Below are 20,835 nucleotides of genomic sequence, written 5' to 3'. Positions count from 1 at the left end.
GGATACTTTAAATGAAAGTATTTATTTTTTTCATTAAAAAAAAATCATATTAAGAAACTAACACAAAGACCTAAGGTATTTGATCATAACCAGAAAGCATTTTAACCAAATAAATGTCAATGCAAACCAATAAAACATTTGAAGTCAGTGTTGTGTTTTCCAGAACCAGGAAGTTAGTATCTTGCAAATTTCTTTTTACAATGAAGTCCATGCATACATTCATTTTCCTGGAATATTTCATAAGGACTTTTAAACATGAGAACAGGTTAGCGTATCGAAGGTTACTGTTTCATACAAATTAAAACTCATAAATTGGCACAAGCAAGCAGACACTGCTTTGCCTGTAAACATACAGATGTATCAGATATCTCTATGAAATAATCCAAAACCTAAATATTATCTAATTTCATCTTCATGCAATAAAATTTAACAGGTCAGAAATGGCCACGGCATTTTACAGTACAATAAATGGGTCATGACATTCAGAACATTATATGTCTACCATTACAGATCCCTGGTTTTTATCTCCTGACATATTTACTATCCCTTGGCTGGCTTTTCATGTGCTCCATTAGTTTCCTAATTGCATATATATATATATATATATATATATATATATATATATGTCTCTCTCCAAGTATCCACTTTATGCAACTGAGATCTGCCTAATGAAGCATTAATTCAGGAGATTTAAATGCATAACATACTGTAGGTCACTTCAGCAGTATTTTAAGCGCTATACTATAGAAGAGAATTTGGCTAATCACCATGTAAGTAACAGTAAGCAGCCAACTAAGAACTATGGCAGCTAAGAAAATTAACACCCAAGTTAATACTTTGACCTTAGCTCACACTACTGTGCCTTTTAAAATTTTATATCTTGGTAAATGGCCTCATTTAATGCTGGAATGTCATCTGGATTTGCAACCTCAAGGCTCATTCGCCTTCCTCTGATGGCTCTAAGCCAGGACACTAACATGCTTGACTGAAGTACCACATAGACTGTTGTGGTTCATGGGATATCATATTGCTCTCCTAATGCATTAGTTGTGTTGCAATAACAAAATGAAGAAAGGGCTGACATAATTTTAGAAAGAGTTACAGTAAATACTCAAAGGAAGTGACTGCAGGAAGTCTGCAACAGTTTGACTACTGCAAACACACAACCTCCGGTTTATGGATGACTGCATCAACAGAAGCTCCAAGCTATTACTACTACAAAGAGTCAGGATGAAAACAGCACAAATCACCTGCTGTTGCACCCATGGGTGATCAAAGCTGGGCACCGACTGACAAGAAAGTACCTCATTTTTTAAAAAAAACACATTCACATGCCCCTCTTGTTTCTCCTTCCTAGTATCTGTGAACATACTTTTGAATGTCACCATCAAATACTCACATCATCAGCTGCATACACCACTTTTTCTGAAAAGTTTCTTTGCCTGTAAGGAAGAAAAAAAAAAAGCCATGGAGAAAAAAGAAAGGTGTCTTTCAAACAGTAAATGTTCCATTTAGCTCAGGAAAGTCAATGCTCAAAATGTCTGTGAACTATGCACTGTCTGAAGAGTACCTTTCAGAATTGCTATTTTATTGTACACCATGTACATACTAACACCATAAGTAATTGTTAATAAAAAACAAATTAAGGTGCAATCAAGCAAAATAATCTGCTTAAAAAATAAATTTAGAACAAACCCAGTTAAGACTAATTCACATGCAAACCATTCTATTAGTTTGAGATTGTAATGTGAGCTTGTAACAAGAGGCTTTCACTTTAGAACATTAAAGTGAAAAACACCCTCTTTTTAGGTATTTGTCCCTGATGTTGCATCCATTACTAGTTGAAAAACTGACTGGGATTGCTGAGGTATATAAATTCATTCATGTGTGTAAGCGTTTTGAGAATCAGTCCTTAGTTTTACAACTAAGTATTATTTAAATTACTTTTTGATATGTTAAGAAATGTAAGTCTTAACGATTGTTTGTTTGGCCCAGCCCATCCTGTTTTACACTGCAGTTCAGCACCTGAGTGCACTATTCCATATAGCAACAAAACCAGTGAGTGGGTTCCTTCCCAGGTATATCAAGCAGAGGTTAATGCAAGTTTCCCCTTCAAGCTCCTTGAAATTTCTTGTCTGCTATTTTTGATGTTGTTTTAATTAAAACAATTCTGTATTTTTTTTTTAAGATTTGCCAAAAATTAATAAACATTAAACACCGAATGTACTCTTTCAGAATTACCAGTCAGTAAAAGTAAAATAAAGCCCCAAATCAGTTATTTAGTGATAGGCAAATGATGTTACTGGTTTCTAGCCACCCACTTAGTTTTCCCCTTCTTTCCTTCTTTGTGTATGTTTCAACTCCTACCTTCTTTTGTGTTAGTCATCTACAGAAAATTCAGCTTGTTATAGCATGGACTTGCATCTAATCCCTCTTTTCCTTTTGGATCTTGGAATGTTTTGACACTTCAGTTACAGTAAGTATATTAGAAATTAGGGATGCAGAGCCAAATTATACTGAAATAGAATTACCAGTGTTTGTGCTGACAGCAGATCGTTCTACAGCATAACAAAACAAATGGAATGCTGAATGTGTTTCTCTACCCACGACTGCCGACAGTTACGACGTTACTGTATCCTAGAATTTGTATAGGATAGTGAATATACTCTAAACTGATTGCAACTGTGTTATTTCTGCCAAGCCAGGGATAATCCTGACAGAACACCTATGGCTTTCTATTCAGGTGGACATACTTTTAGAAAACGGGATGAAATTGGCTAAAGCCATTTTAGCAGGAGAAGGAAAACGAAACAGTAACCACTTTTTGAGACCACTGTCTCCCCACACACATAAAAACAGAAAAAAAAAAGGTCAAGAACACAGTTTTTCTCACATACACATAACTATTGTTTTCTCTGTGTATTACTTATGAGTCAGCTAAGATCTAACACAGGCAAAACAAATTACCCATCTTGTGATATCGAATGTCCAGCAGCATTATCAAAAGGTAGTAATGGTCGGATCCTGCAGTGGACTCTGATATTTCCTCTCAGTTCCTACGGTTAGAATATTAAGATGTATTTAACACAGAGAACTGGAGAGGACAAACACACTGGAATTTATGAAGCAGACATTAATGTGTTTAAGAAAGCAGGTGTTTACAACATCACGGTCTTAGATTCTATGGAGAGAAAAACAGTATCAATATCATTTGCCTTGAGAATTTAGGAGAAAGTACTTGAGGAAGTATGCACTTTTCAGAGCGCTCTCTGGTGCTGGACTGGTGTAGCCCTCTCCAGTCTATATGGGAAAAAAAGAAGGTTTTCAATCTGAGCTGTTTTCCCCTCTTCAGTTTCCTTCCTCTTTCCTTGAGCTTCTTCAGACACATATATTAACTCAACAGACAAGATTACACACTCCATTTCTCTTCCACCAGCCCTGAGGAAGATGTGGAATATAAAACATTTTGTACTTTTTCCTCTCCACTTTGTGTTCACATATAACTAAAAAGCCAGTAAGTGATTTTTCTCTGCAGACTGCTTCAGACTTCAGTTTATCTAACCTGGTGTTTTTCCTTTCTTTTTATTGGTGATCAGTTCTCATTTTATATTAGTGAAAACAGCTTGCCTGGGATGACTAGTGACCACTGGCACTAACTCCTCACTGCCTTAGAGAATATCCTTTCAGTAAACTGCAACACGAGGCAGAGTTTGGAAGGTAAGTACTTTTTAACAAAGAGCTTCATTATCCCAGGTAGAAAAACTTAGAAGAATTTTGTCTGAAGGAGGTTTGTGTTTCTAAAAATCAGGTCCTGAATCGGGCAACCCAAAACTAGTCATTTTGGAGGGCGGGGAGGAATAGTAAAGTACAAAAATGAAAAAATTAATTTAATTTTAAGAATTCTAAAACAATTTCAAAAGCTGCAAATTTAGAGAAGAGGATAAATAAACTCAAGTTTTGGTTGCTATTCAAAATGGATGATACTCCTTAGTTAAATATGCTCTAGGAGTGCATTTGGAAGATACTTGTGTAAAAAAAGAAAAAGGGGCTTGGGCTTACTGTAAGATAAATGTGCCTCAGCTAAAAATATATCATATATAGACAGCTGGGGGAAGTGATATACCCACAAAAAGTATATTAATTAGTTGTACTGGTGAAGAAATTATGGGCATAATCATCAGAAAATAAGGAAGTGTTCTGTCATTAAAGATACTTACAACTAAGCTGTTATGTAGAGCTCTCCTCTTTTGCTTTTCTTTCTCATATCTCTCTGTTACCTCTTGTAGAGACTGCTGAAGATCTAAAGCTTTTATCTGGAACACTGGAAGAAGCAAGTTGTTTCAAAGAACTGAATCCTCTGACTTTACAAAACTAATTTTCCAGTAGCATCTCATGAAATACAAGCAGAAACCTTTTTAATTTTTTACCAAATTTAAATTAGGAAGGTTAGTTCCTGATTTACTAGACACCTCTGAAAAATCCCATCATACTTCTTGCTATGGAATGGCTATGCAAAGTTATAGATAATTACCACAGGTATACATATGAAAACTTGAAAAGCAATCAAAAATACAAGATATTTAAAGGCAGTTCAAACATGTCAGTTTAGTTAAGAGTAACGTTATCTGTCAGTGAAGCCTGAAACTCAAACGTGAAGCAACCTGCTTCTGGATGGGGCTGTGACTTGCAATGCTTATGCCATATTTGCAGATTATTAAATTCATGCCAGCTAACTTTACAAGAAGTCAATCTATCATTTATCCTCAGCCTCATTTACAGTGCTACTAATCCGTAAAACTGTTATAAAGTTCCCCTTTAAGATAGGTATATTCACTTCATGGGTAGGGATTCATAAAAAGGACTGATCTTTTGAACCCCATGGAGTCTTCTTCACAAAACTGAGACGAGCAGTATGGGTCATTACAAAAGCCTTCTAACATCAGAAATGGTTTTACCTCAGCCCAATTACATTAACACTGTGCAGGCCTAAAACATACAGTTCAAAAGGCACATAATGTGACTGTAAACTAGTGTAAAAAGCAAGCTTTTAGGAACCCCAGTGGGAAATCAATCTCCGCAGCAATTAGTGAGCAGTTTGAAGACATAGTGTAGCAAGCAGTCAAAACCACAGTCTGAGAATTGAGTTAGCTGGACAGCCACACAGTTATGTGCTACCTTACAAAGAAAGGAACAGGCTTAAAAAGCTCCGTATGTTACACAAACTGGGTAACTTCAAGGGACATTTGGTTATACTACAGATTTATCAGATCTTATTTCTGCAATATCTATGTTCACCTCCACCTCACTCCACAAGTGAATGCATGGAGGGGAAACATGATATTAATAGTTGGGGAATCAAGGTCTAGGAGTTTCACTATGAAAAATCCTTTTCTTGCATCCTGTATGTGGACTAACACTAGTATGTCTTGGTTTGGAGAATCACATGCAAATATGTTACAAAAAATGGTCAAAAGTGACTCTTACATTCACTGGTCCCTAATGATACAGTATTTTTCAAAATGTGAGTTTGGAATCCATTGATTATTTAAGTAATCACCGTAATAAGTATTTTAATTTATAAATTTGTGTACACACTTTCTTGAAGACTCTTGAATAAGCAATAAAGTTACACAATAGGTGCTAAGGGTACTCTTCCATTCTTCCAGTGTTGAAAGAAAAAGAAATAAATTACTGGTTTGTTTTAATATTCAAGTGGTCTCTTCATGAGGACTGAGAGAAGCCTACCAGACATTATAGATCCAGTTTCAGTTAACTTAGACCCTAATTTCTCTCTTTTTTTTTTTTAGTAACTAGCCCTCCTATGGTGAAGATGACTGTGAAAACAGAAATCAACCTTGGGGCTTCCTAATTTGACACCAGAGCTTTTGAGCAGACAGGTGAAGAACTGCAATCTGCAGAAAATGTCAAATTGTTGCATTTAGCAGGTGACATTTTGCTATATGTAAGAGTGAGCCATCAGTTTTAATGTCTGTCTTCTGTAAAGCTTTACGCGCCGCACAGAAAAACTTCTTGACTAGAACTCTACAAGCAAGTTTCCTAATGCGTAAATTATTTCTGAACTTTTAATTTTTCTGAAAGTGGAGCTATAGAAACACTTATTTAACATTTTCCTAGTTTGCTGCTTGGCACCAGCTATTCAGAAGTTACATTTTAAACCATCGATAATCAGACTAACAGTTGTAGAAGAGTGATGGCTTGCAAACATGTTCAGGATTGTAATGTTTCTTTAATTGACAGTCCTGGCTAAGGGGCTTTTCATTCCCTCCTATGCAGTGCTGCACCAGACCCTCTCTGTGCTTGCACAACTGCTTCCACCGTCACGTGGAGGTCTAAAAGCAATCCTTCTTGCAGCTCCCTGATCTGCTTTGATTGTCATCAACACAACAGTTATGCCAGCACAACAGAAAGGTCCATGATGGGGATGTGAACAACAGGAGCAGCATAACCTAGGACAGCCACGGCCTAGCTCAGATATGGATGTACAGCCATCCCCATAGTTCCCTGGGATTCTCCACCCTAGAGAGAAAGCATTCTGGAATCATAAAGGACAGCTAAGTCACCAGGCTGCAGCAGCTTTCACAAAATATGTCAGTAACCTGCAGCACCTATCACACATAGATTTGGACAGACTTTGCTCCTTAGTACCCACCACTTTGCCAAGCAGTGAGAACAGTGGTTTCCCCGTTCTGAAAATAAGTTCTGTATGCACAGATACTGTTATTTCCTCTTTTTTTGTAATACCTGCATGGTGAAGCAATCTAAAAAGTAATCTTTAAGTATTCCTACCCTTCCAGAAATCTGCTGAATGACTGCATCTGCTTCAGCAGTATCATTTGCAGTCAGGTGGCCAGTACTTTTTGCTAAAGTGATAGCAGCTTTGTTTATGAGGGAAACATACCTATAACAAAAGAATAATGAGCACTTCTCTCTCTCAGGAATTGCTACTATCTAAATTTCAGCAGTAAAGATGGCAATAGCCTGGTTTTCAGACTGTGAATAAATATTTATAGGCAAGGGACTACTAGGTTATTACAGGAAAGTTTTATAGTTTGCTGTGTGTCAACTACAGCCTTGAAATTAACCTACTTGAATGTTTCCTCCTGTAATTATCTCCCTCATTTTCAATTTGTTTTAGAATTAAAGCGATAACACACATTGTTTCCAGAATACATAAATCGGACTTTCTGTTTGCAAAAGATTACATGTAGTTTAAGGATGGCAATTCCGACTGTCATATTTAAGGTTAACAACAGAATGTGCATCTAAAACATTTGACAGAGGAGCTGAAAAACGGCCAGACTAAAAGTGTAAATCATCCATCTAAGTACCAACACACTTACTTTGTTGTGGGCAAGGAAGCCTCTCTTGATTATGATTTCATAGAACAATGCACCATGAAGCGCAAACTAAGAACAGTCAACAGGAATTCGCAAGGCCTCAGAAGGAATACTTACTATTTATTTACACCACAACAGCTCAAGTGCCAAATCCAAACCCTATCTGTTTGTTCAGCTCCCTGCTTCAATAAGAGAAACATTCACCTTTATTTAGGGTTGATTTTCCACTTGGGTCTTTTTTCTGTTTTAAAGACAACTTGATTAAACTTTTTCTCTATATGGATAATACAGTAATCAAATCAATTTTAATCATAGCTTAGTACATTACATATAGGAACAAGTTTTACAATCACTGAGAATGCCATTTGTTGCTATTGACATGAGCAGTCCCATCAGAATCAAATCGGTCCCAAAATTAAATATTTCAACCAAAAAGTAAAGCAGGAGAAAACCGTGCCTTTTTAAATGGCAACACATGGATATCAGAGCATCACCCAGGAGGTCTGATTATAAATTTGTGTACATTTTATTAGTTCACCAGGCTGCTAAGCTTCAAACAGCATAAGCCCCATTCGTGTCATGTGCTTCTCAGGCCTGGTAGGGGCTCCACCAGAATCAAGGATATTGAAAGCAGGTGCAGAGAGCCATGCCAAGAGATCCAGGCATAGGACCAATGCACTACGCCCTCAGTGATGAGGGCAGAGTGTCAATGCACTGCAGGGTCTGCTTTCTATATACACATGAACAAGGGAGGTCCTGAACTCCGAAACAGTAGTTCATGTGGTGCTATTACCTACAGTCTAGCAAGTGGAACTGGTTTTGATTTGGGAGTAAAGTTTTCTCCCAGAAGACACAGAAACATTAAAAATCCAGTCTGTCCTAATACCAGACAGTATTTTCAGAAATCTCTGAAACCACCTGAGTCCTTTTTGGGTACAGTCAAAAGCAGACAAATTTCAGCTAAAGCAACCTTCTTTATTCAGCTATTCGTAGCATAGTCACAATAACAAGCCTGAGAACTTCAGATCAAAAAATACTACAGCTGAGGCAACTCAGCAGCGGTCTAATAGCAGCTGCAATCAACACAAAAGCTAAATCCAAATTTTCAGTCATAACCTCTGTAGAGTTATTTGTGCTCTAACGCTTCAGAACTCCTTGATGACCTAATGTGTAACAAAAAGTGCTGCAAGTTCAGTGACACGTTTCTCAGAAATCAAACTCAACTTTTTAATGTTAGCAACATTTAACAATGACATTGTTGATGTTACATGTTTGAAATCTAAGTGCAATGAGCCTTACTTTGCATTGCTTCATTTTGCAGCTGTATCCCTTGGACTGCTGTCAAAACTTGGTAAAGATAAGTCTCGCTTTGATGCTGAAATTCTTTTGAAAGCTTAAGAGCAAATGAACGGAGGCTCTTCAGGTCTTCCTTAAGCCTCTTCTCAGCAAGAAAGAGAAATACATTATAAAGACACAAAACCAGCAGTTAAGGAAGAATCAGTATAACACCACCACAAATAATTTTGGTGAGATATCAGAGTCAGGAAGAACCCTCTACTTGATGAAAGGAGGTCTTCAGGAGTATATCTTTCAGCATGTTTAGAGGATTCTGCAACATATTTAGCAATGTCATTTCCTATAGACTTCAGCCAGACTTTATGGATCCTTACCATTTTATGGTACATACTTTGACCATAACACAGTTTCAGATATAACCGAGTCTCTTGCTTATTTCATTAAACAAAGCCATCTGCAAGTTGAACTTAACAATCCCTTATCTCACAGAGGCGCTGTGATGTTTCTTTAGTCAGCCTTAGTACAAAGTGTCACATATTCTGCGACATTTTATTTTCCAACTGTGTCACTGACCCAGAATTAATCAACTAGCTTCAATAATAAAACTGTAATCTAAACTAAAAGGAGAAAATCACTGCATTTCTTACATCAAAAGCCACAGAATGTAACTAGGAAGAAGTTGTTTGGGGGGTTTTTGTTGTGGTTTTGTTGGTTTGGGGTTTTTTTTTAAGTTACAGCTATAAGATTACCACTAATCTAGACTTTTATTTGAAGAGCTTTGCTCTCTCCTAACATTCATTGATCTCCATTGATCTCATTGATTAAACCATCTCAGTCCACTGGTATTACATCACAAGCAGTTCTGCCATTCTAGGTAACCTAAAATGTAAAACACCACTGCAAAATTTATTGAGCAGAATCACTGTAATTAGAACAGAAAAGTTCAGTTGGAAGGGACCTATAGTGATCATCTAGTCCAACTATGCTACAATTAAGCTAACATCCTTCCATTTGTTAAGAATCAGATTTCTTTCCTAAGATACTTTACAGTAATTTTATGCAGGCATTGAGTGCTGTCCTGGGAAAAGCTGAGATTTGTTAGTGTCCCTAAAAGTAACTCACTATTCTATGGAGTAACTTAAGGAATAAGTACTTCAACAAAGGAAAATATTATGGTACTGGTACTGGGAGAATAGTCCCAGTTTCTTTGACGCAAATTTAAGACAACCTGAGTGATCATACAGCAAACTACTCCCTCTTGCGAGGTCCGCCAGAGCAGAACTCTCAGTCAAATCAATGGAACTCTCCAATGCTTTTTTAAAGAATCTGCCTGTTTGGTTAAAGTACATCACAATTAATGTTTTTTAGGGGATTTTTAGGTCTTGATTACAAGAATAGTCAGCTTGGATATTGATATCAGCCTATACATGAAATTCTGGAGCCGCCACTGTTAGCAGCTTCTCAGGTGACTTTGCAGCCTATTTCAGGAAAGCCACTATAAATTTTAAACTAACTCAGGCATTGCTACACTTCACTGCAAGCAGTGCTGTGAATAAAATAAAGCCATAGATCAGGTTCTTATCTGACCATTTTGCAGGTTTTTCTATATTTCATAAGCATTGTGTTTAGGGCATAGATTATGCCTACATTATTACTAAATGTCTTTACCTTTATTGCTCCATGCAGCTGGGTTACAACAGATCTCCTCTGCAATTTCTGCTGCTGGCCATGAGCAGAGTACAGCTGCAATACTTCGTTAGTGCTTCTTCCAGCCAACCCTTGATACTGTTTAAGAAAGAAAAAAAAAAAATCTCTAAAAAATCACTTTAAAGAATTTGTTTTCTGTTGCATTACATTTCCTTTGTCCCTGTAAACATTTGTGACTCAACTATCTGATTACGTGTGATGTTGTAAATACATGTTTTCTTTGCTTTTACATTTTTCTGAGTCACGTGAAGCACCTTGGGGTAACTGGCTAACATCACAATATTCCACTTCCTTAGGGTGGCAAACCACAGCGTCATATTAATAAAATGCTTTTGCAGTACCTAAAATCCCTTACTTATGCTTGAGATGGATCTAAACGGTTTAAACTGTGCCTTCACTTATGGAAAAGGGCTGGTTACGTAGCTGGTTTAAGTGTCTTCTGGTAACTAGATAACATTTAAGCTAACTTTTAGACTAGATATAAGGAAGAATTTTTTAATGATGAGAGTGGTGAAACACTGGAACAGCGTTTTGCAGTTGGGAATAGTTGCCCAGAGAGGTGGTAGATGCACCATCCCTGAAAATGTTCAAGGTCAGGTTGGACAAGGCTCTGAAAAACTTGACCTAGTTGAAAATGTCCCTGCCTGTGGCAGGGAGGCTGGACTAGATGAGCTTTCGAGGTCCCTTCCAACCCAAACCATTCTATCATTCTATGAACTACATTTAATGCAGAAAGCCTTCTGAAAGGTTATGAAACAGAACGAGGACGCACATACACGTGTGTTAACTGCTCAAGTCCTGAAGGAGCTGGTCACACACAGCCCCTGACCTGATGTTTGATGCTCCAGCTTCCTGCCAACACCAACTCTGTTACAGTCAGTAGAGTTGCAATGGCACAAAACCGTACTAATACAGCAGTAAGCTGGGTCTTCAGAGATCAAAGCAATTTTTAAGGGATGCGGAGAAGAATGCTTTCTGATAATCTAAAATTACCTACTACGCAAAAAGGAATTTTTACGGAAATTTTTTTTTGAGATGTTGAATTCAAAAGGAAAATAGAAATAGTGCAACTTTCAATATTTACAGGCAAGAACACAAAGAAGAAATCTCTGTACAGTACTGGTGAAATTCGGCAATATGACAGAATATGTATTATATTAAAAGCTACATTTTCATCGTTTACTCAGTCCTGGAACTTAAAATGAGCTGCAACTTCTTCATTTAGTTTCCCCTACCACCTGTTGACATCTATCATTCCTTAACCAGCACTAATAGCCTCTTTTTTTAATTTTTGGAATGCATTTGTCTCTGGCACAGACTTATTTCCTACTTTATTCAGGCCATAAATTCTGTGACTGCATTTCCCTGTTATTTAAATTAACAAAACATAGAAGAGTATGATGTTATGAGCTAAATTTATTCAGATAATAGGTTTGATTTAATTCCAATCATCTGATAATGATAGGTAAAAAGGAAACATTTAATTGCAGTTTAACTACGGATAACCTCTTGCAAAAACAACAATACAGTGTCCTGGAACTGTTAGAATAAAGAAAGATTATATTTTCCAAGAAAAGTACTTTACTTTTCTAAACAAACCTTTTCACGTGGCTTTTTCACCTTCACAAATCATGCGTCTTCTATTTACAAATGCAACCGTAGGTCCTGAACAACTATACAATCCCTTAGAATTTATATATAAAAAGTTCTTGCATGGAAAAGAAAGAGCAGGAAGAGATTATTTAAAAAACCCTCTCAGTTTTGTTACAGGCTTTAAGGTCCCACAAATTGAGACTGATTCTATACAATGTTCTTTTGCTCAGAGGATTTTCGAGACTCGTTACTCAGATGCAGTATTTACAAACATGCTTGACAAAAATGCATACAAACAGTGCACCAGGATTAGTGCCTCTAATCATATGTGGAAAGCATATATATAAGCAATTGCAGTATTCAAAACTTATTGTTAAATAAGCTTAAGCTAGTCAAAGCCTGCTTTTATCATCTAATACATCTTCTGTCATCTGCACAGGTTGCCCTTGACCCCCCATTTTTCTCAACATGAACAGCAGAAGTGGAATGGTCGATTCTACTGTCATTGCAGTTAACTCTCATCACTTCCACTATCAAGTTTATCTTTATTGCAAATGATGACTTGGTTTTGAGGTTTCCTCCATTAAAATAGTTTTAGCATTCATCAGAGTTGTTCGCAGGCCAGAACTTGCAAATCTGTGCTCATGCAGAAGAAGCAAAAAAAACCCCAGACTATAAAATTTTTATAATCAGCTTTATAATAAACAGAAGTGAAACTGAACTACTCAGTGGCATTCTCCAAAGTGAAATCTCTGTTCTGCAATTGGATCCATTCTGACAGACTTGGCTTTATGTAGAGAAGGCTGCAGGATCAGGACCTCAAGGACTGCTAACAAAAGCAAGGGGCGTGCAAATAGAGACACATTTCCAAATAGGCAAAAGCCAGCCTACAGAGAAAGAATCTGACTTCTTACGTTCAATAACAACCCTTACAATATGCTGCTAGAATAATAACATACGGGGGTACACAGACAGTGGAAGTGCTAATATTAGTGATATAAGGATATAAGCAAGGGAAGGTCTATAGCAAGAGAAAACATTTTTATTAGACTTATGCAACCTATAGACAAACATTTACACTGTAAATCCTAATTTTGAGCTATTCTCCTAAATTAGTCTCCAAAGCTCCCTAATTCACGTCAGCCAAAACGAATCCAATTAACTTTTACGAGTTAAGAATGAGACCTCTGTTGACCCTGGTCAGTGTGAGTGAACTTGTTACAGCTCAATCATTCTGGCAGCTCCACCAGGAGATCTGAAGGATCAGTAGCTGATAGCTGAGGGCAGTAGCTTTTTTCACCAGATATGCTGGTGAAATATTGGGAGATTTGGTGCAACATTGCAGAACCTTAAATTCACCTAATTAAAATTAATACTCTTCTTAATAGAGATTCTTCAATTAAGGTAAAACTGTTACATAGATGACAGTTTAGCTCATGTTTTCAGATTGCTGGGACAAATTAACCAAGGAGAAGCAAAAGTCTTTTAAGTATATTTAAATTACCACCTGAATAGAAACATCAGTGCAAGGTTAATTGCAAAGTATTTCCACAAATCATTCTATGTTTTTTTCTGACGAAGGGTGGTGACACTGCCACGGCTCCTGATTGTGTCTGTAGGAGTTTGTATCTTCCAGCACATTTTGCAATAAACTGAAACAGTGTGTATTTGGAGAACAAAGCTTCATTATCTAATACTCAGATAACTTCTTCCCGCATCTGATACATCTTACTGACTAGAATAATTTATTTCTTGTGCTTGTAAGAGTGAAAAAAAAAATCAGCTGAAATACTTAAGGGTTTTGGTAAATATTATAAAGCAGAACAAAACCAACTGAAACATTTACTCTGACTAAATTACAGTATTCTTCTGTATACCTAGCAAAACTCTTTTCAGATGTACAATCCGCTCCCAGTCAGTCTTTGAAAAATGTTAAACCCACTTTTATCCACAAGTGTTAACAAACCCACAGAGAGGGCAAATGGCTTTCCTGAGGTCACCCAACCATTTAATGTTTCAGCCCAGATTAGAAACTCTTGGCCAACAGTCTGTATCACAACTAATACTCACAGCTGGCTCTGCTCTAGCAGTGTAGATCGATACTCAGAATTCTCTAAATCTCTGAAATCCTACTTTGAAGACTCTAAACATTAACACAGGCTGCTTCTTGTTTCAATAATGGTCTAGAAATAACATATGTTTCTGTAGAAGCATACAAGGAAATGAGGGTATCCAGTTGTTGCTGTATGCTCTGTAGCTGACTTCCACAACAGTACCTTACCTGTTCTAGATGAGTGTAACACTAGAGCTATGAATCACAGAACCATCTAGGTTGGAAAAGACCTTGAAGATCATCCAGTCCAACCATTAACCTAACACTGACTATTCTCAACTACACCAGATCCCTCAGTGCTATGTCAACTCTACTCTCAAACACCTCCAGGGATGGGGACTCCACCATCTCCCAGGGCAGCCCATTCCAACACCTAACAACCCCTTCTGGAAAGAAATGCTTCCTAATATCCAGTCTAAACCTTCCCTGGCACAACTTGAGGCCATTCCCTCTTGTCCTATCGCTTGTTACCTGGTTCAAGAGACTCATCCCCAGCTCTCTGCACCCTCCTTTCAGGGAGCTGTAGAGGGCGATGAGGTCTCCCCTCAGCCTCCTCTTCTCCAGACTAAACACCCCCAGTTCCCTCAGCTGCTCCCCGTACGACCTGTGCTCCAGACCCTGCACCAGCTTCGTTGCCCTTCTCTGGACACACTCGAGTCATTCAATGTCCTTTTTGTAGTGAGGGGCCCAAAACTGAACACAGGAATCGAGGGGTGGCCTCACCAGTGCCGAGTCCAGGAGTCAGATCCCTTCCCTGTCCCTGCTGGCCACGCTATTGCTGACACAAGCCAGGATGCCATTGGCCTTCTTGGCCCCCTGGGCACACTGCTGGCTCCTGTTCAGCCGGCTGTCAATCAGCACCCCCAGGTCCCTCTCTGACTGGCAGCTCTCCAGCCACTCCTCCCCAAGCCTGTAGTGCTGCTGGGGGTTGTTGTGGCCCAAGGGCAGCCCCCGGCATTTGGCCTGAGTGAAACTCCCCCAGTTGGCCTCAGCCCATGGCTCCAGCCTGTCCAGGTCTCTCTGCAGAGCCTCCCTACCCTCGAGCAGATCAACACTCCCACCCATCTTGGTGTCATCTGCAAACTGACTGAGGGTGCACTCGATCCCCTCGTCTAGATCATCAATAAAGATGTTAAACAGGAGTGGCCCCAAAACCGAGCCCTGGGGGACACCACTTGTGACCACTCGCCAACTGGATTTAACTCCGTTCACCACAACTCTTTGGGCCCGGCCATCCAGACAGTTTTTTACCCAGCAAAGCGTGTGCCCATCCAAGCCGTGAGCAGCCAGTTTCACCAGGAGAATGCTGTGGGAAACGGTGTCAAAGGCCTTACTAAAGTCAAGGTAATTAACATCCACAGCCTTTCCCTCTTCCAATAAGCAGGTCACCCTGTCGTAGGAGATCAGGTTTGTCCAGTAGGACCTGCCTTTCATAAACCCATGCTGACTGGGCTAGGAGGACATGCAATAGGGCATTTCTACAAAGTCTACTCATAATGAAATGTCTTTCCTGCACTCTATGAACAGCCCTTTCTAAAGGGTCATCCTAATTAAGTCTATAAAAGTATGCCTCCAAAATCTACACTTGTCTTTTAGACATTTTCTCTGCAAGCAGAGAGCAACATTCCATATTTAATGCTTGCAGAGTCATTCTCTCAGTTTACTTTTATAGATTTAAACCAATGCAATTATTTAACTCTATGACAACTTCTAGTTACTTAATCAGTATATCATTACTGCTACCCTTTATAATTGAAAAAACCAAAACAAAACCCAAAGAAACACTGAGCCTTAATCCTTCATAGTTTTCCCCAACAGGTAAAGAGGACAAAACCTGAAAACAGGAAGACAGATTTCAGTGTCTTTCTTTTCTATTATCATAAGAATTATTTTTGAAAAATAAACAATAAGTTACCTCTGCAAGTTTTAGATGAAGAACTGCATTTTCAGTTTCCAGGACAACTATTCGTTCTTCTTTGGTCTAAGGAAGAAAACCCACCCAAAACCACGAAAGCAAAAATGAAATAAATATGGGTCTCATGAATATTATTTCATTACAACAGTTTTCATTATTATGTTTCTCTTTCTCAACCTTCCGAAAACAAAGACTACCTACCCCCAAACTCTTCAGCACAAGCACATAAACATTAAGATAAACTGTCCACAAGCACACAAACATTAAGATAAACTCTTAATATTCCTTTATTTCCTATACATCCTGCCATTTTGCCTGCTTGGGCAGAAATGCGTATGTACAACATTCGAACCACTTCTGCTTTACACCACCCTCTCCCGGCACTTTCCAGACCTGTGGTCGTTAGAGAAGTGCTGTTTTATTTATTTAGAAATAACCACCCAAACTTCCCTCTCCTAGGCTGCGCTGTCAGCGAGCTCGACGGTGTCGCAGCAAGGCAATCGCTCGGCTCAGGTGCTGCGCCCCGACACCGCTGGGGGCCCGCCCTGCCCGGCGGCGGGGCTGGGGGGCGGATGGCACCCTGAAACCCCGTTTCCAACCCAGCCCCGGGGGAGCTGCCTCTCCCCCACCTCCGGCTGCCTGCCGAGCCCCCAGAGGCGGCTCTACTTAGGACTCTCGCCTAAACGTTAACCCTAGAAACAGACTTGTATCAGAAAAGGGCGGGAAAGATGGGCGGTGAGGGGCGGGGCGGGGCGCGGCGGCCGTACCGCCGTCCTCAGCGCCGCCACGTGCCCCCCCTCCCCCGCCCCGCCGTGGCGCGGGGCCGGGCCGCGCCGGCCCTCGCCCCACCGCCCGCCCCGCCCCTCTCGCCGCCGCGGCGCGGGGCTCACTCGCAACCGCTGCTCCAGCTGCCGGAGGCGCTGCGCCCACACGGAGCCCGGGCCGAGCCCCCTCGGCGGCCGCATCGCTGCCCCGCTCCCGCGCCGAGGCAGACCCGGGCCTCGCTCGGCCCCGCCCCCCGGGGATTTAAGCCGGCCGGTGGGGAGGGCAGCTGGGGCGTCCGCCCGGCTGCCATAGTGACAAGTCCCGCCTCCTTCCCCTTCCCGCCAGCGAGCGCTTCGGCTGCTGCCCGCGCGCCGCCTCCCACCGCTAGCGCGGCCGCGCCGGACAGCCACGCCCCCCTCCCCTGAGCGGCAGGGAGGCCCACCAATCCTCGCGCAGGAAGGGGGGATGGGGCGGGGCCACAGAGATGCCCCTCGGGCGTGTGAGGGCGAGCGCCCTCAGCGGGGCGGTGGCTCTGCCCCCCCCCCCCCCCCGCGTTTAACGGAGCAGGTGAAGCACCCCTGGGGTAGGGGTGGCGGTGTCCCTCCCTCTGCTGCGTCCGAGGCGAGGAGGGGGCCGCGCAGGGACAGAGGAGCAGCTTGGAGCGGCCATGGCCGATGTAAGGCTGTGGAAAGATTTCTCCTCCAAGCACCAGCTCCCAAGGGCCGAGGGCACAGGCTTTGAAAAACTGTTAAACCCACAACAAAGGGGCGGAAGGAGGACAGAGCCTAGAGTTCCTGTATTGGCTACAGCATTTCCCCTGAGCAGTTGGTGATGTGTGCTAGGGGCTAAGGCTGAAAAGGCCACAAAGAAGATTAAGGGATGGGAACATCTGTTATACAGAGGGAGCGGGGGGAATTGTTCAGCCTGGAGGAAAGGTGGCTGAGGGGGATCGGGCCAGCATGTATAAATACCTGACAGGAGAGTATGAAAACAGAGCCAGACTCCTCTGTGGTGCCCGGTGACAGGACAAGAGGCACAAGAAACTCCTCTAAATCTAAAAAAAAACACCCTTGATTTTTTTTTTTTTTTTTTTTTTTTTTTATTACTGTGAGGGTGTCAGACACTGGCACAGGTTGCCCAGAGTGGCTGTGGAGTCTCCACCCTTGGAGATGCTCAAAACCCAACTAGACACAGCCCTAGGCAACTGGCTGTAGTTGACCTTGCTTTCACCCTGGGCTAGATGGAGTCTAGAGGTCAACTATCCAGTAACTCTGTGAACAAAGCCAGTGTCAACAAGCTGTGAACAAAGCTGTGAACTAGCTAGGGCTAGTCTTAGGACATGGACAGAGCCTGCAGGTCCAGATGGTGTAGGAGTCCTAAGAGGCTGCCTAAGACAGGAACTGTCATTCGGGCTCTGGCAGGGGGTTTCATACTAAGATTTCTGAGGCCAGTATGTGACACATGTTACTAATGCTACGTAGTGCTCTACTGTAGCTCTATTGTGCTGAAAGATGAAAGTTATCTTGAAAGCAATCGGAATAGCATTTGACTATTACATGTGAAAGTATGCCAGACAGAAGTGGCAAATAACACTATTTTTGCAGTACAGTGTTGGGTTTTTTTTTTAAAACCAAAGCCTACATCATAATTACAGAGGAATCCAGTTCTGCAAAACAGCAGTCTCAAGTTACTGTCTACTGAACATGGCAAACATGCTCTCATATGGGCAGTTGAAAATCCAAAGGCATACAGCAGTAAATCTTGCCACAATTGGCACAAAAGGGATAGCAATCTTTCCCAGAGGAACCCAGATGCAGGCCCTCTCTCACAGACCAAAACAAACATCCCTGGGCCACTCTATCGACTGTCTTCTGTGATACTGCAACTTCCTCCCATAAACTGTACCCTCAGCTTTAAAAAAAACCCCACAAACTGACTGAAAGTCTCTCAGCAGTTCGTCCTTGCAACTAATTCTGCATTGGTGGAAAAATGAAATCTGACAAATAGATTTAGTCTAAAAAGAGAGTTCCAAAGTACTGCAATACTGTAGATGTTAGGAGATGGTGGCACAAAGTAAGGCAGACAGGATTTTATCAACATCAGCTATTTTGGGGAGAATAGTTTAGTAGCTTGGGGTGGTGAGACTCAGTTCTTGACACCGAGCTGTGATTTTTATATGTAATGCTTATCCTGCAGCAGCAATCAAGTCAGAACAATGTTATTTTCCAATGAAACTCAGCTTCATCTCAAATATAATTTCTGAAGCATAATTGTTGATCTCTCCCCTACTGTGGGTTTTTACCCACTATGAATAAGAATCTTGTTTCTGTAGGCTGTAACAGAGAAGACAATTTACTATCACTCTGACTTTGAACTAGTAACCTAAAACTGAGCATCCCCAAACTACTTTTTAGTCATTTCTCTATGCACACCTGAAAGTTGGGTAGTACTGAAAACTCAGTCCCATCTATATTAAAAAAAAAAAATAATCATCACAATATGATGTGTGACTCACCATAACAGCAGCAATTCTTGTTTGGGATCTTCCTTCTATTTCTAAAGCTCAGGAGAATTGGCTTGATGTGCAGGGAACAAGACAGTCCCGTCAGTGTGATCTAGGCAAGAAATAAACATAAAATCCAGCTATCTTCTGGAAATGCTGTGAGGCTGTGTCCCAGTACACCTTTCTATACTGATTTGCTGCTTTAAAGAATCTTGGGTTTTAACCCAAACTTATACCAACTTGATTCTGTCTTCCCCCTGCAAATGGAGAGCCCTGCCTTTAGACCCTGCTGGGGAACTGGAGGGCCAGAAATTTAATGAAATTGCCCATTTTACTGTATTAATTTTAGCATCAATGAAATACTAGAGTGGATTATAAATCTTAAGATACTAAGTAAGCATTGCCATGAATAGTTCTTAAGTGTTTCATGTTAAGCCCAGTAGTGGAACCATCATGAGTAATGACATCCCAGCTTCACTATTCTGATACCAGTTGTTTGTTACGGCATTCTGAAGTGCACTAATGAGAAACAAAATGGGTAGAAATGCACTTGGAAGAAGCACCAAGAGAGAAGGATGCTGTCCCTCTTGTGCCAAACATGGAGATTCACTGTTGCACACCTTTGGATTTTCTACTGCCCATGAGATCACTCAGCAGACAGTAATGTGAGACTGCTGTACTGCACACAGCCTACCATTTGAACCTCCTAAAACATTATTCAGTGAATAAATAATTCATTCCACATTTTTAGCAAGACATTTGCTTCGGTAACTGTAGGTCACTTCTGAACATCCATCTGTTACTAAGAATAAACTGAGATTCTCTGAGCAGGCGTATTGCACTTTGATCTCCTTAAGGAGTTTACCTGCCATTACAGCTGGGAAAGAAGTTGTCTGACTCAGAATTTTTAATCTGTGAGGCTTTGCCTTCTGGGCCACACAGCCACTAAGTGGCCATTTGAGACAGCAGTATCATCTGACAAAACAGGAGGAAGAGGCAAATGTTTTCCCATTTCAATTATCCAATACAGGAGTTACTATGTGTGTTTTAAGACTATTCTCGGTGAGGCTCATTTTTTACCACTGCTGTATTTGTTGATTTCTCATGTTATCCAATTGAACGGTTGTCTTTAGTCTGCTGCTTGTGTACTCATTGCTTGACCTACAAACAACAATCTGTATGATCAAGTATATAATTTATTATTTCAGGGAACAGGACGTATACTATGGACTTTGTCAATTTCTTCATTTCCCCACCTTTTCCTCAATTACCAGCAAGACTATAGTACAAACAGTAGGTAAGAGCAGTTGAAAAGCAGTGTATATGGATGATAGATGCAGAAGGGAGAATTTGACAGAGGTTTAAAATAATTAGAGTATTTGATGGGAGCAGCAGACCTTGTTGTATATGCAAATCTAATTTCAAAGTTATCACCATGAGGGTCATGATGAATCACAGTATCAAAAAGTGTGCTACTGAGGATGACAGCTCATGTCCCTAAAGCAAGGCAGATGCTGCACTGTTCAGCTGCATTGTGCTAGCATGCTCACTCTGCAAACTTGTGCAAGGCATAGCTCAAAACTCG

At 40.6% G+C, this 20,835-nt stretch overlaps 1 protein-coding gene across 1 annotated transcript in view; it reads right to left on the bottom strand.

Annotated features, from left to right (window-relative positions):
• The window catches only part of KIF25 (kinesin family member 25), a 44,852-nt gene extending 27,795 nt beyond the window's left edge, over window positions 1-17,057 (bottom strand). The window contains 8 exon segments of the mRNA XM_074925006.1: window positions 1,400-1,442; window positions 2,968-3,056; window positions 4,218-4,321; window positions 8,658-8,796; window positions 10,323-10,439; window positions 15,983-16,048; window positions 16,873-17,001; window positions 17,004-17,057. Of these exon segments, the coding sequence (XP_074781107.1) occupies window positions 1,400-1,442; window positions 2,968-3,056; window positions 4,218-4,321; window positions 8,658-8,796; window positions 10,323-10,439; window positions 15,983-16,048; window positions 16,873-17,001; window positions 17,004-17,057 (741 nt within the window).
• Between the last annotated feature and the right edge of the window lie 3,778 nt (window positions 17,058-20,835).

The sequence above is a fragment of the Athene noctua genome, chromosome 1 (genome assembly GCF_965140245.1).
Source record: "Athene noctua chromosome 1, bAthNoc1.hap1.1, whole genome shotgun sequence".
Classification (NCBI taxonomy): Eukaryota; Metazoa; Chordata; class Aves; order Strigiformes; family Strigidae; genus Athene; species Athene noctua.
The sequence above is the reverse complement of the archived record's forward strand: the minus strand, read 5'-3'. Positions and strand labels throughout refer to the sequence as shown.